At 36.0% G+C, this 22,666-nt stretch overlaps 1 protein-coding gene across 3 annotated transcripts in view; it reads right to left on the reverse strand.

The window, feature by feature from the left end:
• LOC127869319 (E3 ubiquitin-protein ligase HECTD1-like) overlaps positions 1–18,388 on the reverse strand; it is an 85,694-nt gene extending 67,306 nt beyond the window's left edge. For all 3 annotated transcript variants that reach the window (XM_052411774.1, XM_052411775.1, XM_052411773.1), the window contains exons 1-3: positions 18,245–18,388; positions 12,287–12,548; positions 3,988–4,222 (exon numbers count right to left, since the gene is read on the reverse strand). In XM_052411774.1, coding sequence (XP_052267734.1) covers positions 3,988–4,222; positions 12,287–12,426 — 375 coding nt within the window. In that variant the 5' untranslated portion in view covers positions 12,427–12,548; positions 18,245–18,388. The remainder of the gene's footprint in view (positions 1–3,987; positions 4,223–12,286; positions 12,549–18,244) is intronic.
• Positions 18,389–22,666: the final 4,278 nt, after the last annotated feature.

Consider the following 22,666-nt stretch of genomic DNA (forward strand, 5'->3'; position numbering starts at 1 on the left):
TTGTGGACATTTATTACATTATCTTCCAAAAAAGCGAAAAAAAAAAAAAAAAAAAAAAAAAATCCGGGGGGGGGGGGGGGGGGGGGGGGGGTTGGGGGGGGGCGATGGGGGGGGGGTTTGGGTGCGATGGTTGGACGGTATTTCAAACATAACCATTTTTAAAAAAAAATGGGGGGGGGTATAGTGTGAGGGTGTGGTGGTAATTTGTGAGATGATCTTAAAAAAAAAAAAAAAAAAAAAAAAAAAAAAAAAAAATTAGGGGGGGGGGGGGGTGGGGTGGGGGGGGGGGGTATAGTGTGAGGGTGTGGTGGTCATTTGTGAGATGATCTTAAAAAAAAAAAAAAAAAAAAAAAAAAAAAAATAGGGGGGGGGGAGGGGGGGGAGGGGGGAGGGGGGGAGGGGACGGCACGGGGGATGGTTTGGGTGGAGTCTATTGTGGTATGTCAGGTAAGAGTAGTTTCATCAAAGTATCAATCAAATCTAATCATAAATAAAGAAGTTATGGCAATTTTAGCAAAATTTAATAATTTGACCTTGAGAGTCAAGGTCATTCAAAGGTCAAAGTAAAATTAAAGTTGCCAGGTACAGTAACCTCATGATAGCATGTAAGTATTTGAAGTTTGAAAGCAATAGCCTTGATACTTAAGAAGTAAAGTGGATCGAAACACAAAATTTAACCATATATTAAAAGTTACTAAGTCAAAAAAGGGCCATAATTCCGTAACAATGACAACCAGAGTTATGCAACTTGTCCTTTTACTGTACCCTTATGATAGTTTGTGAGTGTTCCAAGTATGAAAGCAATATCTATGATACTTTAGGGGTAAAGTGGACCAAAACATAAATCTTAACCAAATTTTCAATTTTCTAAGTATAAAGGGCCCATAATTCCGTTCAAATGCCAGTCAGAGTTACATAACTTTGCCTGCACGGTCCCCTTATGATAGTTCATAAATCTTGCAAGTATGAAAGCAATAGCTTTGATACTGTAGGAATAAAGTGGACCTAAACACAAAACTTAATCAAATTTTCAATTTTCTAAGTATAAAAAGGGCACATAATTCTGTCAAAATGCCAGTCAGAGTTACATTACTTTGCCTGCACAGTCCCCTTATGATAGTTAGTAAGTGTTGCAAGTATGAAAGCAATAGCTTTAATGCTTAAGGAATAAAATGGACCTAAACACAAAACTTAACCAAAATTGTCAATTTTCTAAGTATAAAAAGGGCACATAATTCTGTCAAAATGCATGCCAGAGTTATCTAAATTTGCCTGCCCAGTCCCCTCATGATAGTAAGTAAGTGTACCAAGTTTGAATGCAATAGCATTGATACTTACTGAGAAAAGTGGAACTAAACGCAAAACTTAACCAAAATTTTCAATTTTTTAAGTATAAAAAGGGCACATAATTCTGTCAAAATGCACGCCAGAGTTATCTAACTTTGCCTGCCCAGTCCCCTCATGATAGTAAGTAAGTGTACCAAGTTTGAATGCAATAGCATTGATACTTTCTGAGAAAAGTGGACCTAAACGCAAAACTTAACCGGACGCCGACGCCAACGCCAACGCCAACGCCAACGCCGACGCCGAGGTGATGACAATAGCTCATAATTTTTTTTCAAAAAATAGATGAGCTAAAAATAGTTCAAAAAAACACTCCAGATTAAAATGGCGGATGTTTTCAATGAAATCTAACGAGATCTAAGCATATTCGCAAATTATATTTTTCTTGAGCCAAATTCGCTATACTTTTGCAAATGGCGAACGACAGCGCGAGCCCTGTAATAGTGAGCATTTATTCCAATGATAACACGTTTGCAATGCTCGCGCCGTCGTTCGCCATTTGAGTCATTTGGGAAAATATTGGGAATTTGGCACAAGAAAAATCTAAATCGTGAAAATCTAGTAAAATTTCCTTGAAAACATCCGCAATTTTAATCCGGACTTGTTTTCTATCTTTGTTTCAATGAAAGTGTTCGCAATTCGAACAGTTAACGAAACCCGGTCTGTACCCGATTAGACATAGCTTGACCTTATTGTTAATGAAGTGCAAATGGTAGCTAGCCAATCAGCATTGAGCTCGCTTACACATGACATGACGTTGTCGAATGAAACGTGAGGACGGGTGGAGCTTTCGGATAATATGGGGTCATTCATGCGCAGATGTTGTATAATTTGAATACACATTTAATATCGCCGTCTGCCTCCAAAATAGCGACCAGTCGGAAAGTCGTATAAAGAGGCAAATGAAACAAAAACGTGACAATACCCGTCAATAAATATTTCTAAGCCGACTCCTTTTTATCTTTCTGCCTAATATTTACTGATCTGAATTAAAGAGTGATAATTAAATAATTAGTTATATGGCGATAATATTACACATCTCTGCTGATTGCCGAATTGAATTGAACAGTGATAATTAATTAATTTGTTTTTTTACTCCCAAACTATCCTGAACGACAGCAGCGTATTTTAATTAAAGGGATACAAGAAAAACAGGAGCGGTTTAATTGTTTTTAAAGTCTAATTGATCGCATATGCGTATGTCAAATAAATAGGCGACTCAAATAAATACCGGTACGTGTTTTGTCCATTGTTATTCTAGATATCCTTGAAAGATCATTCAATTAAATGACGCAAATAACGGAAAAGGATAAAAAGCGGAAAGGAAAAATTGAGCTGAAAGAATTTTCGGCAAGCAAAAAAACATTTTTTGGGGAAAAGTAACAAAAAAAAATTCAGTCGGGTCGATTTTAGTGGGTCGGTCGGGTTATGCCAAACAAAAGAATTTGTAAGGATGGCCTTATGGTGAAGTTAAACAGAAACTGAAAGACGGATAAACAAAAACAAATGAGTCTCCATCTGGGAAAACTGGGCTTAATACAAACAAAGATTGCCAGATCCCAGATTAGCATTTGAAGTTCGCACAGGATAATCAGGTAAGACACATTTCGCTGAAATGAATTTTTGCTGTGAAGAGATTTCCTTAAAGCAAAAAATTCCATAAATGCAGAAAGTGTCGTCTGTGATAAGCCTACAGGCTCAGAGCTCCAGATAAGGTTTTGTGAAATTCTTAACGTTACTACCAGATTTTCAAAAATAATTCTTAACTCTAAAATTTTATTCTTAACGTTACTACTAAGTTTTGGAAAATAATTCTTAACTTTTCTAAATGACCTAACAATAAATAATAATGGTTATTTTCAAGCAAAAAATCAATATAAACATACTAGCAACTTAATTTAAACGAGTTCATCAGTGTCTATTCAGTATTATACAATTTTATTTTTCAAATACCTTCATATGCCCAAACTGTGCTTAGATTGCATGCCTTCCATGAATTTTTACATATTTCACAATTAAAACGGGTCTCCCCTTCAATCTTTTCAACGATTGGCAACGGGAATTGTCCTTTCCACTCGTTCAATGTTTTTTTGTTTAAGTTTGGACCCGTCGTGTCGCGTTTTTTTTAGCTTTTCCGACTGTTTTGGCAACTGAACATAAAACATCATATAAGATCTTTTCTATAATGTCTTTCTAAACATTCAACTTCGGCTCACTTTGCGTACAATATGTTCAAAGCGTGTTTTTGCACGCTTTGCAGTTTTTTAGGACGCTCTCTGGGCGCCGCCATTGTTTTTTGACAGACAGACTGTACACGCTGCTTTTATTGGAAAAAATGCGCTTTGTTAAACAAACCCGATAACCATTTTATATAAGCACCGAAAAGATCTTTAATACGCGAAAAGAACTCAATAAAAATTGAAACGAACCGATGTAAAAATAATATTCGCAACTTGATTTTGTAATTCTTAATGGTACAACAAGATTTTAAAATAAAAACGTAACAGACTTGAAAATAATTCGTGATTACGAAAATACGACCCTTATCTGGAGCTCTGAGGCTTATATGGGATGGCTTTTTATGCGCATGCATTAGACCCAGTTTTCCAAGACTGAGGCTCAAAAACATCAAATCCAGCGGACCTTGATGCACTGCTCCGCCAGGTCCTTGCTAGTCCTTGACTCCATGTCCACGATGGACAGGCGCTTACAGAGGGCCTTCACCGCGCCATCCACTGCTACAATGCGACGCGAGCACTCGGCAGACACGTCCAGGTAGTATGTGATGGCCCGCGCCGTCGCCTCCAAAACGTTGTCAGGTGCATTCTCATCCAGGATGATCTTGCACAACGCTGGCAGAAATGTTCTGGGTGGGTAGCTGAAAGTGACATGTTGAAATGTACAATTGAGCCGCGTTCAGAGAAAACTTGGCTTTATGCATGTGCTTAAAGTGTCATCCCAGATTAGCCTGTGCAGTCTGCACAGGCTAATCAGGGACGACACTTTCCGCTTTTATGATATTTTAAGTTTCAAGGAAGTTTCCAAAATTCAAGTTAAGGCGGAAAGTGTCTTCCCTGATTAGCCTGTGCAGACTGCACAGGCTAATCTGGGATGACACTTTACGCACATGCATTAAGCCCAGTTTTCTCAGATCAAGGTTCAATTACAGTTTTTATTGTAAAACATTCCTAATAAATCTTCACATTTTGTGTCATATTCTATACTTATTTACTGTTGAGTTCTGACAAAAAACATGTTTACAGCATGTGGAAACTACATGCCCTATGCCTTAAATTACGGAAAATCTATGAACAAACAAGATGTGTTTGTGAAACACTACATGTATGTCCCCCACTATAGACTGGGGGACATAAAAGGGAACAGAGCACTGATTAAAAGGGGAAGGGTGGAAAGCTGGACCAGTCTTGTCATGTTTTATGAATTATTTAATTAATATACAAAAATTCTCCATCCAACACTTTAATTGTAGTGCTTGAAGGGACCGTCAACCTGATAGTTTATTCATTTGCCACTGAATATTAGCTAATATAAATTTAACATTTTTGTTAAGAACAACCTCGAGGGACAGGAGGGAGAACAGAAAAGGACTAGCATCCTGCTATTTTGCTTTTGATCTTTTTGCACTTTAAATGAACTTTCCCTATTTGCCAGTGAAACTGCTATATGCTGCTTTCTTAAGAAGAGGGCCTAATAATCACAAAAATTGAAAAATAACTTGTAACCATGATTTTGTTAAAATTTCAATATAATAATAAGCCACTCAAGGTAAGAACAAATAATTAACAATTTACTAATTTTACCTATTATGATAAAATGTACTCCATCTCCCATCTCATATTACAGCCATAAGTTCTTTGTCATGTCAAACAAAAAGCATTGCACCAAGAATATGGTCATTGACCTACACTCAATAGTCAATAATAACTTCTCAAGATATACCAATTTTATCACTCTTATTGTCAACTTTACTATGTCTTATGGGTTACTAATTAAATGCTGATATGAGAAGATAAAGACAGCTGTTCATATCAATGACAAGCAGTATTTATTACTTGCAACACAATTAAATGATTTCTTTATTTCTTATATCTTTTTCCTAGTTGAAATATTATCACTATAAATTTAGGACCACGCATGTTTTAAATGCGTTATGTCTTGGGCAGTTGTTACCAATTTCTTTCAACAAAATTTAATGAATTAGTATAAATTTAGCTTTTAATTACCTACAGTCAAAATGTACACATATATGTAATTGTAATAACTGGTCTACAGTATTTCTAGTACCAAAATGGATCTTCTTTTTTTACATAACTACATGCACTTGTAAATCACAATTAGCACATATAGCCACAATAAGATTTGGAATGATTTTTATTGAGTATTTAGAAATACATTGTATGCTACATGAATCATTCCGTGAGGGGAAGAAAATCAAAGTACTGACAGTACTGGTGTGACGATGCTTTTGAAGAGGATGGATATAAAACATCAATTTTCGTCTATCTATTTCACCACAATTGTGTATGTTGATACGAACATTTGGGTACGATAAAAAATTTGGGTACGAAAAAAAATTTGGTACGAAAAAAATTTGCGTATGAAACATTTTTGGTACGAAAAAAAGTTTAGGGGTACGGGGAAGTAGTACCCGTGGGTAACTTGACCCATTGAGCGAAACTGGGAGGCGGGTCACATTCTTGTTCATTAAGTTTGGCAATACCTTCATGATGATTCTCGAAAGTAGGTATGAGCACATAGCCTGACCATGTGAGCTCAATCGTATGAGCACTTGACTATCCGAGTTCGCCTACGAACATATGGATAAGTTAACTAATAGCGAAATGACCTTATACATGTATATGCTGAAATCTAACAATCGAACAAAATATCAAACATGGTATGTACACTTAGGTGGTTGTGTAATTTCTGTTAGAATATCGTATTCAATATGTAAATTTTAAATGATTGTGCCCGCACTTGAGTTTGTTGCCTTGTTTGAGTCTATACGCGCCTAGGCTGCACCCAGTCTGTGTATTTGTGTTTTTCCAAGGTAATGAGTTACCTCCGCGCTGAGGCTGCATAATGTTGGGACCCGGAGTGTGTCCAGCACTCCTACCTAATAAGATTAGATTGATGACAGTTGGGACGAATTTTGAATGATAGCTGCAATTTCCAGCTATTTGTTTTGTACTGAAATACTTTTTAATTTTTTATATGGTCAAATGCTGCGGGGGGATGAGATTATCCGGAAAAAAACACCTGTCCGGAATGGTGACCACAAAACAGACAAAATATAACATTGCGCCGGGAGCGGGAATCGAACCAGTGTCGTAAAGGTGAAAAAGCGAATGTCCTTACCACTGCGCTAGCGGGACGGACAATAACGCATAGAAATGTTGTTATATCTATATATATCATAGCAGTGCAGTGTTTACAATTTGCAGGTTCGAAATTGTTCGCATTCTTTAGTTTTGTGATCACGTAAAAAGTTAATATTACATGTTTTATTCGCAATTTATTTACTAAATCGAGAACAAATATCAAACAAAATAGAGAAAATATATAGTTGTTTCATTGGTCCCTAAAAATAAAAGGGATGTAAAATTTCTAATTTTAAATTAACGTTCTGATACACGTATTGAATCTGTTTCCCCAGGATATGCTGTTCTATTAATATTTACCTTTATCAACACGAACGACAACTCTGCTAGGAGAATGTTATCAATGAATCTCAACGAGCAATCTCCTACGCATTGGTGAATGCCAAGGGAAGTAACTGAAAAATCGAGTTATCTCAATCGGACTGGCTCTTTGTCACAGAGAAGACACCATGCTCAATGTTTAAAACGCACTAAGTGACCCTGTGACCTAGTTTTTGACCTGCCATAACCCATGTTCGAACTTGGCCTAGACATCATCTAGATACAAGTTCTGACCAAGTTTGGTGAAGATTGGATAAAAACTAATTGAATTATAGAGTGGACACCATGATGAATATGTAAAACGCACTAAGTTACCTCGTGACCTAGTTTTTGGCCCGGCATGGCCCATGTTTGATCTTGGTCTGACCAAGTTTGGTGAAGATCGGATGAAAACAACTTGAATTAGAGAGCGGACACTTAATACGGACAGGCCGACCGACTGACAGACAGACAAGCTCACTCCTATATACCCCCCTAAACTTCATTTGTGGGGAAATAATAATCGAATCAAACCATTTGGTATTGAAATCAAATCGAATGATGGGTGGATCATTACAGCTCTACAATATATAGCTGGATGCATATCTTTATAGCAAAAACAAGATGTGTTTGTGAAACACAATGTCCCCCTATATGATCAGGGTAGTGATTAAGGCGAAGTTAGAGGGGAGGAAAAAATTTTGTCTACTGATTTTGACTACGCGAATCGCGCGAATATCGCAATGACAAACCTTAAAACAGACATTAAAATAAAACATACATTAAAATAAACAATTTCTTGAACTTCATAACACTATTTCTTTATGAAAACCTGTTTAACTTCACATTTCACATACTGAGGATGCAAAGTAAACAATATTTACTGTGATCAAAAACAGCAGTTGTTCAATGTATTCACAGAAAATGGACTTATTTAATTCAATATCAAATGGGGAAAACATTAATAAATATAAACAAACACACTTGAGTGCTCTTGTTGAGTTAATGATGTATTAAACTGAGTAAAATTAATATATTTTAATGTGTTTACCTTTTAAAATCTTGCATTTCACATCTACAGTTCAATGCTATTTCAGTTAACTGAACAGTGTGACAAACATAATAAAGCAGAATATGCATATGAATCTGATTACACACAGATCCACTAACATATAAATCAAATCAGGTTTGTCTATTTCCATTTTCAAACAATACTCTTCTAAATTGTTTTACTTCGCAAGTAGAGTGAACTCCAATTTGCAAACACTGGTTTCCGAGACACAAATTCACTGCGCACATTTGTAAAAAAAATGTGTGTTGCTTGTATCTAAAACGCAGTCTTCATCGATGACAGACACATTTCATTTATCTTATCTAACTATATGATGACAGTCGCTAATTCGATTGATATTTGTCATTTGGATAAACTTAATTTTCGCTTTGCAACTGCGCCATTTGCAAACAAATCAGAAAAGAAATACCGAACGCATTTAAAAAGAACGATTTTAATTGGTAGATTGGAAAACAACCGCCAATGACATCGCTCGTTTCAAATTGCTTAGGCAGTATCTACAAGTGTACTATGCGGAGTGATTTCGCGAGCCGCGGATATTTCGGGCCGCACATAAAAGACGTCCGCGGAATCGGATGTACCCCCCTCTCCCCCCCCATTTTTTTTACGAATTTACGCGAATCTCAGAAATGACCTCCGAGACAACCCGATCCGCGGAAATCCGCGGAACCGCGGAAAAATCACACCCCTGATGATGTTTGACCTTGAAGGATGACCTTGACCTTGTGAAGGATGACCTTGACCTTTCACCACTCAAAATGAGCAGCTCAATGAGATACACATGCATGCCAAATATCAAGTTGCTATCTTCAATATCGCAAAAGTATTTATAAAATAAGCGATTTGGGCCACATATATTTGACCTCTGACCTTGAAGGATGACCTTGACCTTTCACCACTCAAAATAAGCAGCTCCATGAGATGCACATGCATGCCAAATATCAAGTTGCTATCTTCAATATTGCAAAAGTATTTATAAAATAACCGATTTGGGCCACATATATTTGACCTCTGACCTTAAAGGATGACCTTGACCTTTCACCACTCAAAATGTGCAGCTCCAAGAGATACACATGCATGCCCAATATCAAGTTGCTATCTTCAATATTGCAAAATCATACATAAAATGAGCGATTTTGGCCACATATATTTGACCTCTGACCTTGAAGGATGACCTTGACCTTTCACCACTCAAAATGTGCAGCTTCATGAGATACACATGCATGCCAAATATGAAGTTGCTATCTTCAACATAGCAAAAGTTATTGCAAAATGTTAAAGTTGGCGCAAACAGACCAACAGACAGGGCAAAAACAATATGTCCCCCACTACTATAGTGGGGGACATAAAAACATTTTATTAATTTTACAATTTAACTATCATGAAAGGTTATATCAGTATATATTTTATCATTCAACTTCGAAAGGCCACATAAAAAACAACCGAACATTAATTTATCACCGAATAGTATTCTATCAATCTAAATCATAGTCCTAACTATGTTTCAAACAAACAAACAACAACACTGTTGTGCGATTTGCGAGAGACGCATATATTTTGGCCGCATGTGCACAGAGTTTCAAGACAATCTTGGTTTTCATAAAGAAGGTACAGTAATACGAAATTACAAGTACATTTGTATAATTGATGCGCATTTTCATCATGCGCATAAATGTATGCTCAGGTAAAATCTGTAGTAAATATTCAGTAAATCTTGTTTAAATTAAACCGCATTACGATAAAGCATCAACTACAGATTTAACCATACAGTCCAACCCTTACTTCCAGTCACCCTCTTAAGCGGTAACCCCGTTTCTCCGGCCAGCGGCCAGCATTTTGGCATCCCAAATGTTAAATTTGTCCCATATGAGTGGTCGCGCGCAAGTAAGTCAGTCATGTACATTGGCAAAATTACACAGACGCAACGGCGAAAAAATCGATACGTACTTCCAGTCTGCGGTTTAGGCTCTGTAGTACTGAAGCGTGATGTGTGATAAACATTTTGACAGCCAGCTTGCAAATTGCAATTAATTAGCGGTGGATTATCTGGTTATCGGGTTAAAAGCAATATGCGACCGTTTGATCTTTTTGTTTCCGCACGTGCGAATATCACCTATTATTACTGGAAAGGAGATTCTTAATTTATAATTTATTATTTGTAGCTCATACTATTTCAAGCACACATTTATGACAATTATTGGCTAATTAAAAGTTAAAAAGAACAACAAAACTTTTAACATAATCAACTGATCTACATGTTCTCTGTGCTACAAAGTTTTTATCCAAAAATCAATACACGCATGCTTTCGAACCATGGGTATGGCGTGACATTGTACATTGGTGCATAATTTTCGCGCGCTTTTGTCGGGACAAAGGAAATACACGATGCTAGAATTTGTAAACGTCTCGTTAACATTAAACAATCGGGAGTGTGTTTCGGATTACAAATTATGATTCTCATTTGGGAATAAAACAAAACGTTTATATTTGTTTTATATTTACATTGATTTCAATATTATTTTTGATAAAACCCTTTACGCGGCGAAAAAATGTTTTTATAATATTATGCATGAAAAGCACGATTACCAGGAGGATTACACCCAGTTGCTATTATCAGTCTCTTAAGTAACTGGCCAAGATTTTATCGTGAAGGAGATCACTGTCGGGACCAATTCGTGCGGTAGGTATTCAAAGCCATAAAACTGCAATAAACCGATTAAATTATCGATTTATAGTGACACGGGAGTTATTCACGCATAACTGATTCACAACTGTTCCCATCTTAAGTGCATTGGGACCATACAACGCGCATTGTGTAAACAATGAATCATGAGAATGATTCTTTTTCATTGACTTGATTCTGATGATGATGATATTCATGATGATTAGAAAGATGAATAGAATATTTTTTTGAATGAAAATGTTGTCTTATAGCTGATTTTAGATAGGAAGAAATAAAAGTATTTTAAGTCTATACATTGTTTAGTACATGTACACATATTTACCATTTTGTTTATACAAAAATTGAACAGTTGGCCATGCACTCATCAACTCCAGACTCCCTATGACCCAACCCCCTCTTAAGAGGCCACCCCGCTTAAGCAGCCAATTTGGCTGTTTCCATTGACTGGCTGCTTAAGAGGGGTTGGACTGTATATTCGTCACAAGAATGGTAGCCGCCCACGAACAACTCCCTTTAATGGTGGGTTTATGCCCTACCTAGGAAGAAACGTGGGGCACGTAGCAATGCACTTAGACCATTCTTCAGAATATCGGAATTACGGCCTTTATCCGAGCATATACATAACATAAAAATAAAATAAAAATGTACTCATACAAAACATGAATTTGAATTTGATCTTGCCACGTTGACGCCTTCGCTAGAACTGATTTCTATCGCTATTTATTTCTATAAATAGCAATACACAAAACAAACTTGCAAAACCGGTTTGTTTTCTCATGTCCGTCAGGACAAAAGTACTCCGCTATACGATGTAACACGGAGTACTATAATTAGTGACAAACCAGTGCAAGACCACCTAAAAGCTATCAGTTATATTAAGTCAATTTCTAAAGTAATTTTTTTTTTAAAGGCGTGCAATCTTTTTTTCTATTATTTTTTTATTCATGGACATACAACTTCAGGTTATCAGGAGAATAACCTAACTTAAAACCGTGAGCAGGATGTTTTATTTTCACAAAGGTCTTAGGGAGATTTGAAGCTGTGTTACAGTACTGTACCCATTTACCTGAAGGCATCAATTGATAATTTGTTGGTTTATTTTGAAACAATCTTTTCTGATTTTTTAAAATTTTAACTCTGAAAATTGATTAGACTGTAGTCTGAGCTAAGATTTAAATGCATTAGTGATCAAATGATTAGTTAATAAAACCATAAAAATACAAATTCATTGTTGATTAATTCTGAAATACGTCGTCCAAATAATTGTTTACAAAAGTCCAAGTTATTTATCAATTTTACTTAAAACAATGTCATCGCATAGAACATTTCTTAGTAAATGTTTTTGCTGTTTTCAAAAGGAATTGGTATACGTTTTTTTTTAAACAATTGGGGGAAAAAGACATATTCAGCTTTGGGAAAGTATCAGATCCCATAATCTGACCTGGGAAACCAGTAGAACGAGTCTTCCAGGCATTTATTTCTCACCTCTCAAACACACGGTCCACATTGTCCGACATGAGGAGCAGCATGCAGAGCTGCTCGAGGGCTGTGTGCTGCATGTCCCGCAGGTCCCCATTGCCCATCTGCAGCCACTCCAGCAGCGTCTCGGGGTCACAGTCCGCCATCGCTCTGACCCCTCGCCCACACCCGTACACTTTACCCTGGCAGTGTTCTGTACTTCACCTTACACCTGTGAAGGTGATTTGTGATTTAACAAACTTCTCTGGTGATGTTTACAGCATGTTACCTTGAAAATAAAATAAAGATAAATTAATGCAATGTCATATAGCACTTGCCCATAGCGTCCTCGTCCTTCAAGGACCCTCAATCTGCAATTTTTAACTCTGAATATCTGCGGATTCCTCCATAAAGATTTATACATGTTTATACATGTTTCCCCATATTTTCTGTTTTTCAACAGACAAGAACCATTTCCAAACTCATCCAAGATATCATTAGAACAAATCTTCTAACCACTTCTGCATTTTTTTCAACCAACAAGAACCATTTTTGGACTTTACCAAGTTTCATAAAGAATGGACAACAAATGTGGACTCTAGAGAGTCAGCAAGGTTTTACTATAGCCATACATGTACATAGCCAAACAAGGAAAAATGCCTAGCCACCTGGCCGCTGTTGTTTTCAACCAACCAGAACTCTTTTTTCACTCATCCAAGATATAATTGGGATGACATTTCTGACCAAGTTTCATGATAATCACACAATAAATGTTGTCTCTAGAGTGTTAACAAGGTTATACTAAAGCCATATATGGAAAAATTCCCCACCCCCTTGCAGCAATGTTTTTCAAGCAACCTAAACAATTTTTGAACTCATCCAAGATATCATTAGAACAAATCTTCTAAGTTTCATTATGATCCGACAACAAATGTGGCCTCTAGAGTGTTAACAAGGTTTTACTATAGCCATATAAGGAAAAATGCCCCGCCCCCAAGGGGCCATGATTTCCAACTAACCGGACCCATTTTCGAACACGTCCAACATATCATTGGGACAACTCTTCTGACCAAGTTCCATGAAGATCTGACAATAAATGTGGCCTCTTGAGCGTTAACAAGGCAAATATTGATGCCGCACGAGGGACAATGGACAAAAGGCAATCACAAACGCTCATCATTAGCACTGCCACATTTTGCTCAGGTGAGCTCAAAATAACATTTTTTTTTTATTACAACATTTAGTTCATCTCCCATCAAGCTTCAGTGCTCCAGCTAGGCCTAAATCGAAGGGCGCCGCGCCCTGCCCTCCCGAACCTCCGCCCTGCCCCCCCGTACCCCCGCCCTGCCCCCCCCCCTCTCAAAAAAAAAAGAAAAAAATATATATATTTTTTTTTTTGTACATATGATAATTCATAAATCTCTAATTTCATTGTAATTATTTTGATCCTCATTTTAGACATTATATTTGAATGGTTTAATAATAATGGGAATAATACAATTATTTATAACATATAAATTAACATGCAATAGGAGGCATTCCAGAAACATCCGCGCGCTCGAACAAAATACTGTGCGTCGAAAGTGCCCTTTTGACAATATACTGCGCGTCGAAAGTGCCCTTTTCACAAAAAAGCCCCCCTGCCCTTTTCAAATCCTAACTGGAGCACTGAAGCTTTATAGGCTTAACCCTTTGCATGCTGGGAAATTTATCGTCTGCTAAAATGTCATCTGCAGAATTGATAAAATTAGCATTTTCTTCAATTTTTTTCAAAGAATACTATCAGAATAGCAAACAGTTTGGATCCTGATGAGACGCCACGTTCTGTGGCGTCTCATCTGGATCCAAACTGTTTGCAAAGGCCTTCAAAATTCGGTTCCCGCACTAAAAGGGTTAACCTAAGTAAATATAATATTTAAAACACTTTTATTCTCAATTTTGAAGCATTGTTAGCAAAACAACAATAACTAAGTTATTTCCCATTTTTAGTCAAAAGGGCGTGATTTTACCCGATAATAAGGGACCCAGCCCCATTCCCAAAATGGTGGAAAAAACAAACTGTACACAAAACCATAGAACTACTTTACAGCTGATGATGACAAATTCTTTGGAAATAACTTGACCATTGTTTGTTACGATGTGCATGTTCTTTTTCTATAAATAGTTTCTTATTGGAAAAACAAAATCTTTGTTCCTGTTTCTCCTCTTTTTTTTAAATCACAAAAAATGGCTTTTACAACATTTGAAAAAACAACTAATAAACCAAAAACAAACTAACACCATTACGTGTAATCATAATATCGGCCTGGAATAAACATGACCTACTTTCAAAGTCATTAATAAACAGCAAATAAATTTTAACGTCTAAAAATGGAAAAGCATTTACTGTCCAACACTTTTGAGGGGTTTTGTCAAAGGCATGATACAATGAGGAGGGCTGATACTATGAGAATAAGGGAAATGTCAGATAATATTTTCGCATAACTCGCATTTACCTTGTTTTAGTTGCAAATTAACTATTTGGAATTCGCTGGTATTCAACCAAAAACAAAGGTTATTTTGTTTAAACAATCTACACCTGGCAGGTTGCACTAGGTTAGGACAGGTTGCCCAAAATACTGAAAATGTTTCTCTTTTTTTCAGTTTTTTGGGAAGATAGCCCATGGCATTTGAATTTAATCAGCATTTTCACGAAACTGGGAAAATAAATTGGAATTTGAAACTAAATAAAAGAGTTCAACATCTTTAATCACAAACACCATGATCATGATCAACAGTTTTCCACATAATAAGCTCACACAAAGTCTTCATTCACAAACTTATTTTCCTAGTTGTTCTTTATTTGGAGATGCTTAAACTTCTTCTGAAGAACTACTGCTTTCAACATGTTGAATATCAGTCAGCACTTTGCTTTTAGAATTCAACAATGATGATGCAAAAGAGTCACTTGTGATTAAATTATTATCATTAACAATGGAAAGAGTTTCAATGGGAGGACTTGTACTTGTCGATTTTGTTTGATAATTTAATTATCTTTTCCCATTATATTTGATTTTTGCGACAATTTGTTTTTTATTCAGCCGAATCACAAAACGCTTGAATGTCATGGCAAATATAATAAACGCCTGTACAACACGGAGAATATCTGCAAACAAATAATGCCAATTCAAGGTTTAGTTTAAAACCCGTAAGAGACCTTATGGGACTAAGCTTTTTTTAAAGTGAAACAGCTGACATAATTAGTGTTTTTTTCCAATAAGGAATTTTTTTAGCAAGTTTAGTGAAAAAAGTATACTTTTTGCTATTGGGAATATAGCAGAATTTTTGCAATAAATCGGGCCAAAAATGGGGTTACATGTATTATGCCAAATAAAGACCACTTCATGCAGAGGTTTTAATTAGGATGCTCTCTATTAAATCATAGATTAGATAGAGGAGGATGGAAAAACATTTAATTTATTCTACTGTAGATTTAAATGGTGCCTTTGATTTCAAGGTCGAGGTAGTGTAGTGGATGAGGTGTCCGCCTAGCGATTGGGAGTTTGTGGGTTCGCTTCCTACTCGGGGAGCGTTCTGATTATCTCCTCCATAAACACCCACGTACTGGTTCTTCCCAGGAAACGGACTTAACAGCGTCCATATCTGCCTATAACAGGCAGGACTCGAATTTTACTTTTTTTCTACTTGCAAAAAATTGCGAGCAGCTTTAATACCAACACGCAAAATCAAAAACATTCTTGCAAATTTTGCTGGAAACATAAAAAAACACGTTTGGACATTAGTTTAGTACTATTAAAGCAAAATAAAAAGTACTAAACATACACATTTTATTTCTGCAATCATACAAAGATATCAGTTCCTTTGACCATAAGGGTATTGTTTTCAAATATAAGTGTGTCGTGTTCACTCAGAAAACAAAGTTAAAGTGTCAGTTTGGGATATTTTGTAATGGGTTTTCAATTATTGAAAAAAATCAGCTATGATTATCGTGAGTTGAGTGCGACGTCAGCAAAATGCATCTCAACGGTTTACTTTGCTAAATCTTTCGTATTATTATTTCTGTCTGTAGGCAAAAAGAAACTAGTTATTTTTCCCTTTGACGCCATGTCTGATCAAGTTCAATGAACACATGTGAATAGTCGACTGTTTCACGTTCTTTGTACCAATACCATCCGAGTATTTGTACTACAAGTATACAAGTCCACATACAAGTTGCGCCCTTACGCATACAGGTACTCGGACGTTCTATCAATTGACCTATGGTTTAGCGTTCACGACGTCGAGCGAATTTAGCATTATTACTCGGGTTTTTTTCCACTATTTCTTTACTTGCAAAAAAATACTAGTGGCTTAAATCTTGGCTCGCAATCGGTATTTTTCAATGTCATTTTGCGAGTGTGCGAGTGTTAATTTCAAGCCCTGACAGGCCTTCCTGTTATAGTCAGCAATTGACTGCAGGAAGTACGAAGAAGAAGTAGATTATTTCAAAATCAAATCATTGTGACTAATCTGACACTGACAGGGAACTGCCAAGCAATGACTTGAACCTTGATGAAATCATTCTGTTTTCTGTTTAAAATCATGTTGACATTGACAGATATTTATCAATAACGAAATGCTCCTTTTCTGAGAAGAATACAGGTAGGTTTTAGTAGAAGTTATGTAACACAAATCTAATGTCATAACATTTAATATCTTGGGAAATCGTGGATATATTTATTTATGAAGATGTCCATGAAAAAAAATCATACAGGGTTTTTTTTTAGAAAAAGGGAAGACGCTGGACGCTGGGTAAAAGGGGAAAATCGAGCGTGAAAGAGACATATTTGGGGAAAAAATAAAAACTCTTCATTTCAATGTCTATAACTCACCTACAGACTTCAGGGTTTTTTTTTAGAAAAAGAGGCATGTCTCTGACCTTTTTGTTCTTAAACACATGAACAAGTATGATATTAAAGTCAAAGTCCTAAATAAAGTTGCAGGTGTAGATCTAATAATGGGGAATGTTTTCAACTGGGGCCGGGGAACGATGTCAATATTATGATTTCAATTTCATGATGAATGGGTTGACAATCTAGATCTGCTACAGTATTGGAAGGGAAAGGTGCGGCAGCTGCCGATTGTCTACTTTCACTTTCACAATAATCAGACAGTATTAATCGATGTTGATTACATGTACCTCCGAATCCTGCTGGGTTTCAACGGTTTTTGATGATTCATTCTTAAAAAATGTGTCAACGCAATTGATATTTTCTGAGTCGGAACGTTTTATTTTGTTCGTGTATGAACGCCAATTGTGAGACTTTTTTCTGTTTTAACGTTTATATCTTGGCTTTCACATAACCCGGATGAAAATTCGACTGGTTTCCGGTAATTAATTGACGAAACACCCTTCTCGCGCAAGACTGGAATCCAGTAAAATAGTCACATGATTAATACGATTAGTTGCCCGGTTTCGATGACATTATTTAAGAGCTATATATAGAATCACTGAGATTCCCAGATTTGAGTGTTCTTCGGGAGAGAGAGAGAGAGAGCGAGATCGTTGTACATGATACAAATTGGATAAGTGTCGACTTCCCAAAAGAAAAAAACATTTCTTTGAGGGTAAAATATAATATTTTGGTGAAAAATTATATTTTTGGAGGGGAAATGGTATTTTTAGGGGAAAAATTCTGGTAGGGGAAGACGCCGAATATCGGCGTCACTTTCTTAGTAAAAAAAACCCTGTCATATAACATACATGACAATCAAAACACAAAAACATTAGGCCTACAAAGCCATTTTCCGTTTGGACAAAAAGTTCACATAGGTTCAATGAACTTAAAGCGTTTATAAATAGTATAAACCACACTAGCATAACTTAAACATAACCGAGTTGATTCTGCTTAACATTTAACAATGTCACAATGGAATGAAAACATTAAACGGAAATGCATTTTAACTGAACAAATTACATAATAAGCATAGAATTCAAATACTCACTTGTCTGCCTTCATTGACTTGTAATCAATACCCATGTCACTCTAGGTTGTAATTTTAAAACATAAATAGAAAGTATCGAAGACGAAGTAAAAAGGAAAATTTCCTGGCCTCGTTTCAACACTGTACAAACCTACACCCAACCGTAACACGATGGGCCATTGTCGACATTACATTAACTGTGCACGCACAAGTTAATCCTATGTTCAACATTTATTTATAAATTTATTACAGATGGGCTTTATTTCGTACTTTGCAACACGTTTGTGAAAAAAACTTTTTTTTCCGAATACATTTTAGTTTACAAAAATTAACACATATCGTGTAAGTACCTGTTATCGAACAGCACCTAATATCGGACGTTTTGTTTTGGTTCTGTATGCACATGCGCAAAAGTGCGCATGACGTCACATTGATAAACAAATGGTCACACATGAAGTCCATGACCTACTTGCCTACTTAGCTTGAAACAAATGCGCCAAAAACAGGTTAAAGGAATGCATTTATTGTTATTTACACCGTTTTGTGTGTTTTTTGCTATTACTTTTTGAATGCATTTATCAAAACGTGCATTTACACACCAAAAATCATATTTCCGTTTGCAATTTTTATTTCAGCAGACGCAGATTTTTTCGCCGAGTCCGGGTCACGTGATAGTCGGATAAAAAAATTATAAAGGGATTACTTACCAGATTTACAGTGTCTGTGTTGCCATCTATCGCATTCATCGCACATAATGGCCTTACACCAGGGCCGTACCCAGGATTTTTTTACTGGGGGGCCCAACCGGGGAGGGTTTGGGAGGGGTCCCCCCTCCCTATATATATACTTTTTTAATTTGGCACTTTGCAAGGTGAATTTTAATGCTTATAAAAAACGTATTTTGTGATATGAATTAATGGAATATAACAAGTAAATCGGAAGTCTTAAGCTTTAAACATTGGTGTGAATTCACAACAATATTAAAAGCTTTAGATTTCCGAAACTTACAGGTTTAAACTGACGATTATCCACATCAACTCTCGTATTGCTTCCACCACTTTTTTCACAAATCAATAACGTCACAGGTTTTTTTAATCTGATGTTTTGGGAAAGACCTTGCCATTTTTGAGGAAAAAAATTGCGCGAAATGCCTAATTTTTGGGGGAAACAATGAAAGTCTTAAATAATCAATTTAACATATTTTACTGTTTTCAAACAAATTCAAGGAAAGAGATAATTTAATTATACAATATTTGTCTACACTGGATCAGGTTAACTTATATAATTAGATCGATTTGTTGTTTCAATTTTCATTTTTTTACCAATGAGCCATTAATAGGTTGATATTACTCAATTCTCGGTACTCAATAATTTTAAATACTGAATTCTGCCAAATTCTTATCTGTTTCTCGGCAAATTTATGAATCTGTTTTTCCTTTAAACAAACATGTTAACTATCTCATCATAGTCTTTTTCAGTGATTTCCTTTCAAAAATTATAAATACTCAGTTTTAATACCTTTGTCAGTGTTTTTGTTCCGGTTCAAATTCAGGGCCCTATTCTCAATGCAAAAAGTATATATTGGGACTTAAAAATGCCAAATAAAAGGTTTTGAGTCGGCAATTATCAGACCATAGTCTACGACCTCCTGTAGCAGTTGCTTCCATTCGCTGCACTTATCAAAATACATGTTACATCAACCATTGATAGATGAAGCATTCATGATCACAATGGGGAACTGATCGGGGATGTGTGTACAAGGCGATAAGAAAACATTGCCTAGAGGCTTATCTCGATTGGCGAGCGTTAATCCCCTTGTTTATCATGGACAATAAAACATAGCTGCTCTTTTGTTTTGAGGGAAAGTGTACTGTGGGCCCTTGCACGAGAGAAAAAATTGCAGTGGGCCGATTATTAAAAAAAAAAATCATAGTTCGACAGCCAGCTGGGGGGGGCCTGGGCCCATGGCCTGGGTACGGGCCTGTTACACTCATCGGAAACAATATGTCCACAAACAACACAAACACAGTCCCTATCTCCCTCATCCATGATGAAGCAGATTAATTAAACAAAACACTTTTAAATTATAATCCACGATAAACAATAAATGAAATTAAGTCCAAGACACGAAACACAGAGTCCGTATTTAGTTTCAAGATATTAATGATTAATGATTAAAGCCGACTGACTATTGGGGTTATTTACCCTCGGGACTTCGGTTAAAAACCATTGCCCGAGCACACTGCTTAACATAGAACTCTGCATAAAAAGCCGAAAACGGCCATAAAATGGACAGCCCGATTTTACTGGGCTGTACCATTGGTATAAATATAAAACTTTGCAGTGTTGGTGCGGTGCCTTAATAAAAATCTATTGGTTTAAAAATATATAACCTTTATATAAAGCGTTAAAAAGACGCAGTGCTATACAGTGAATAGGCCTAACGCGGTTAAAAAAGCGGCGTTTTAATTGGTTGATGCGTTTATACAACGATGGCGCTGATTGGCCGAAATTTCTTATTAAGGATTGCCAGTAGGTCAATCCGTTTTTAAAATAGATTTTCCCACGGCTAACTTTGTACTTTTAAAAAAGTAAACAATAATGGTTTATATGCAAAAATATAAATGAAAGAAAAAGATTGAGTTAATACAAAAGAACATGAAGTTGTTTTTTAGTATACTGTACTTATTATTAATTTATATCATTCATATGATGTTGTTATTGTATGTTATTCTTTGTATTGTTTTTTAAGGAGGAGAGAGAGAAAGAATAGCCCAATTTTTATAAGTAAAGATGGTGAAAACACACATACTGTTGTATGTGGCAGCATCATTACCAGACCCACTGTTCAGTATATACTGCAATGGGTTTGTTGGAGTCTTTAGACTTTGTGATCTGTGGTTTAAAAATTGAATCCAAATAGGACTATTTTAATATATTAATTATAGAAAAAGGAATACACAGATGTGTAATATGTTTGTGTAACAAAATAATAATATTTGAGGGTTTTCCAGATCACAAAGTGGTTGAACATTGCCACAATATGTTTACATGCATAGCCAAGTACCATTTTTATGTGTATGTTTAAAGTTTAAGCTAAGCGCCAAACAACAAGATCTAATCATAAGAGAGATATGTTTATATCTAAGAACATTTATTAATAGAGATGACAGAGCCTGATTTAACAGCTCTCAAATGTAGAGTGAAGTTGCATGTGCAAATGCAATTATATGAGAAGGAAAGGAAAAAAAAAGAAAAAAAAGACAATATATGATATCACATAGAGTGTGTAACTCTCAATTATATATTAATATTGCAATTGAGTATTGAGTTGATAAAAAATTAATGAGTACAAGTTTATGTATGTGGCTCAATGTTGAACACTTGCAGACAGGGAATATAGCCGTAATGCTCCAACATAAGACCCTGTCTGTATGGAACTTAAAGAGGATTGGGCTATGGGAAAGAGAGATCCCCCCAGAGTGGCATTAAAACAATATTTAAAAGAGGGTTTAGTAATAAACCCTTATATGTTAAGGGCAATAACTTACGTGTCTCCAAACGGTCACCTTCATAGGGCCACATAAAAATTAAGGGTAAGACAATGTACTTTACAGTTAAAAATAAGACAGACAGCTAAATTTGTACAAGATGTACATTATTTACAATATGTACAGGACTATATGCATATATATATTTAAAATACATGTTGCCACCCTGGAGGGTTGAAAGAAGGAGAGATTTTATGGAAGTGTAGGCCGATGTGGGTGGGGGAAAAGAAGAGCCAGCAGGGGTGGTGTCACTCAGTTGTACTAAGGTAATTGTGATGATGAAGTCTACAATGGTTGTTTCCCCTGGACCAGAGGGAGTGCACGGTAAATGAAAAATAGTTTGTATACTATTGAAGGAAAATTGATAATGGTAAGATGTAAAATGGTAAAAAGACCAAATATTACCTAGATACGTTAAGATAAACCCTAAAAGCTCTAATCTATCCAATTTTATTAGTATACTGATGATAACATTGGAGGAAATAATACTAAAGTACCTTATATGGTATCCAAAATGACAATTAGACAGTAAAACCGAGGCAATTTGCTATATAAAATAGCAATTTAATATAAAAATTAGGATATTTGCTATTAAAGTAGCAATTTTAACATGAGTTAATGCAATAATAATAAAATTAAGGCAATTTGCTATATAAAATAGCAGTTTTCACAAAAATAAGGAAATTGCTACACAAGATAGCAGTTATAATAATCCTTAATGTACTCCAAGGTACAAGATTAGTACTTTCAACAAGGTCGACAATACTTGTCCTAGATAGGGCTAAATAGGTGTTTATAATGGTATAAGGCCCTGCACCGTGCACTCCAGTCCGACATGGTTCTTCGAGTTTGAAGGGGAAAGGGTGGGGTGTCAAAGAGGAAGGGAGGGGGT

The sequence above is a fragment of the Dreissena polymorpha genome, chromosome 2 (genome assembly GCF_020536995.1).
Source record: "Dreissena polymorpha isolate Duluth1 chromosome 2, UMN_Dpol_1.0, whole genome shotgun sequence".
In the NCBI taxonomy this organism is placed as follows: domain Eukaryota; kingdom Metazoa; phylum Mollusca; class Bivalvia; order Myida; family Dreissenidae; genus Dreissena; species Dreissena polymorpha.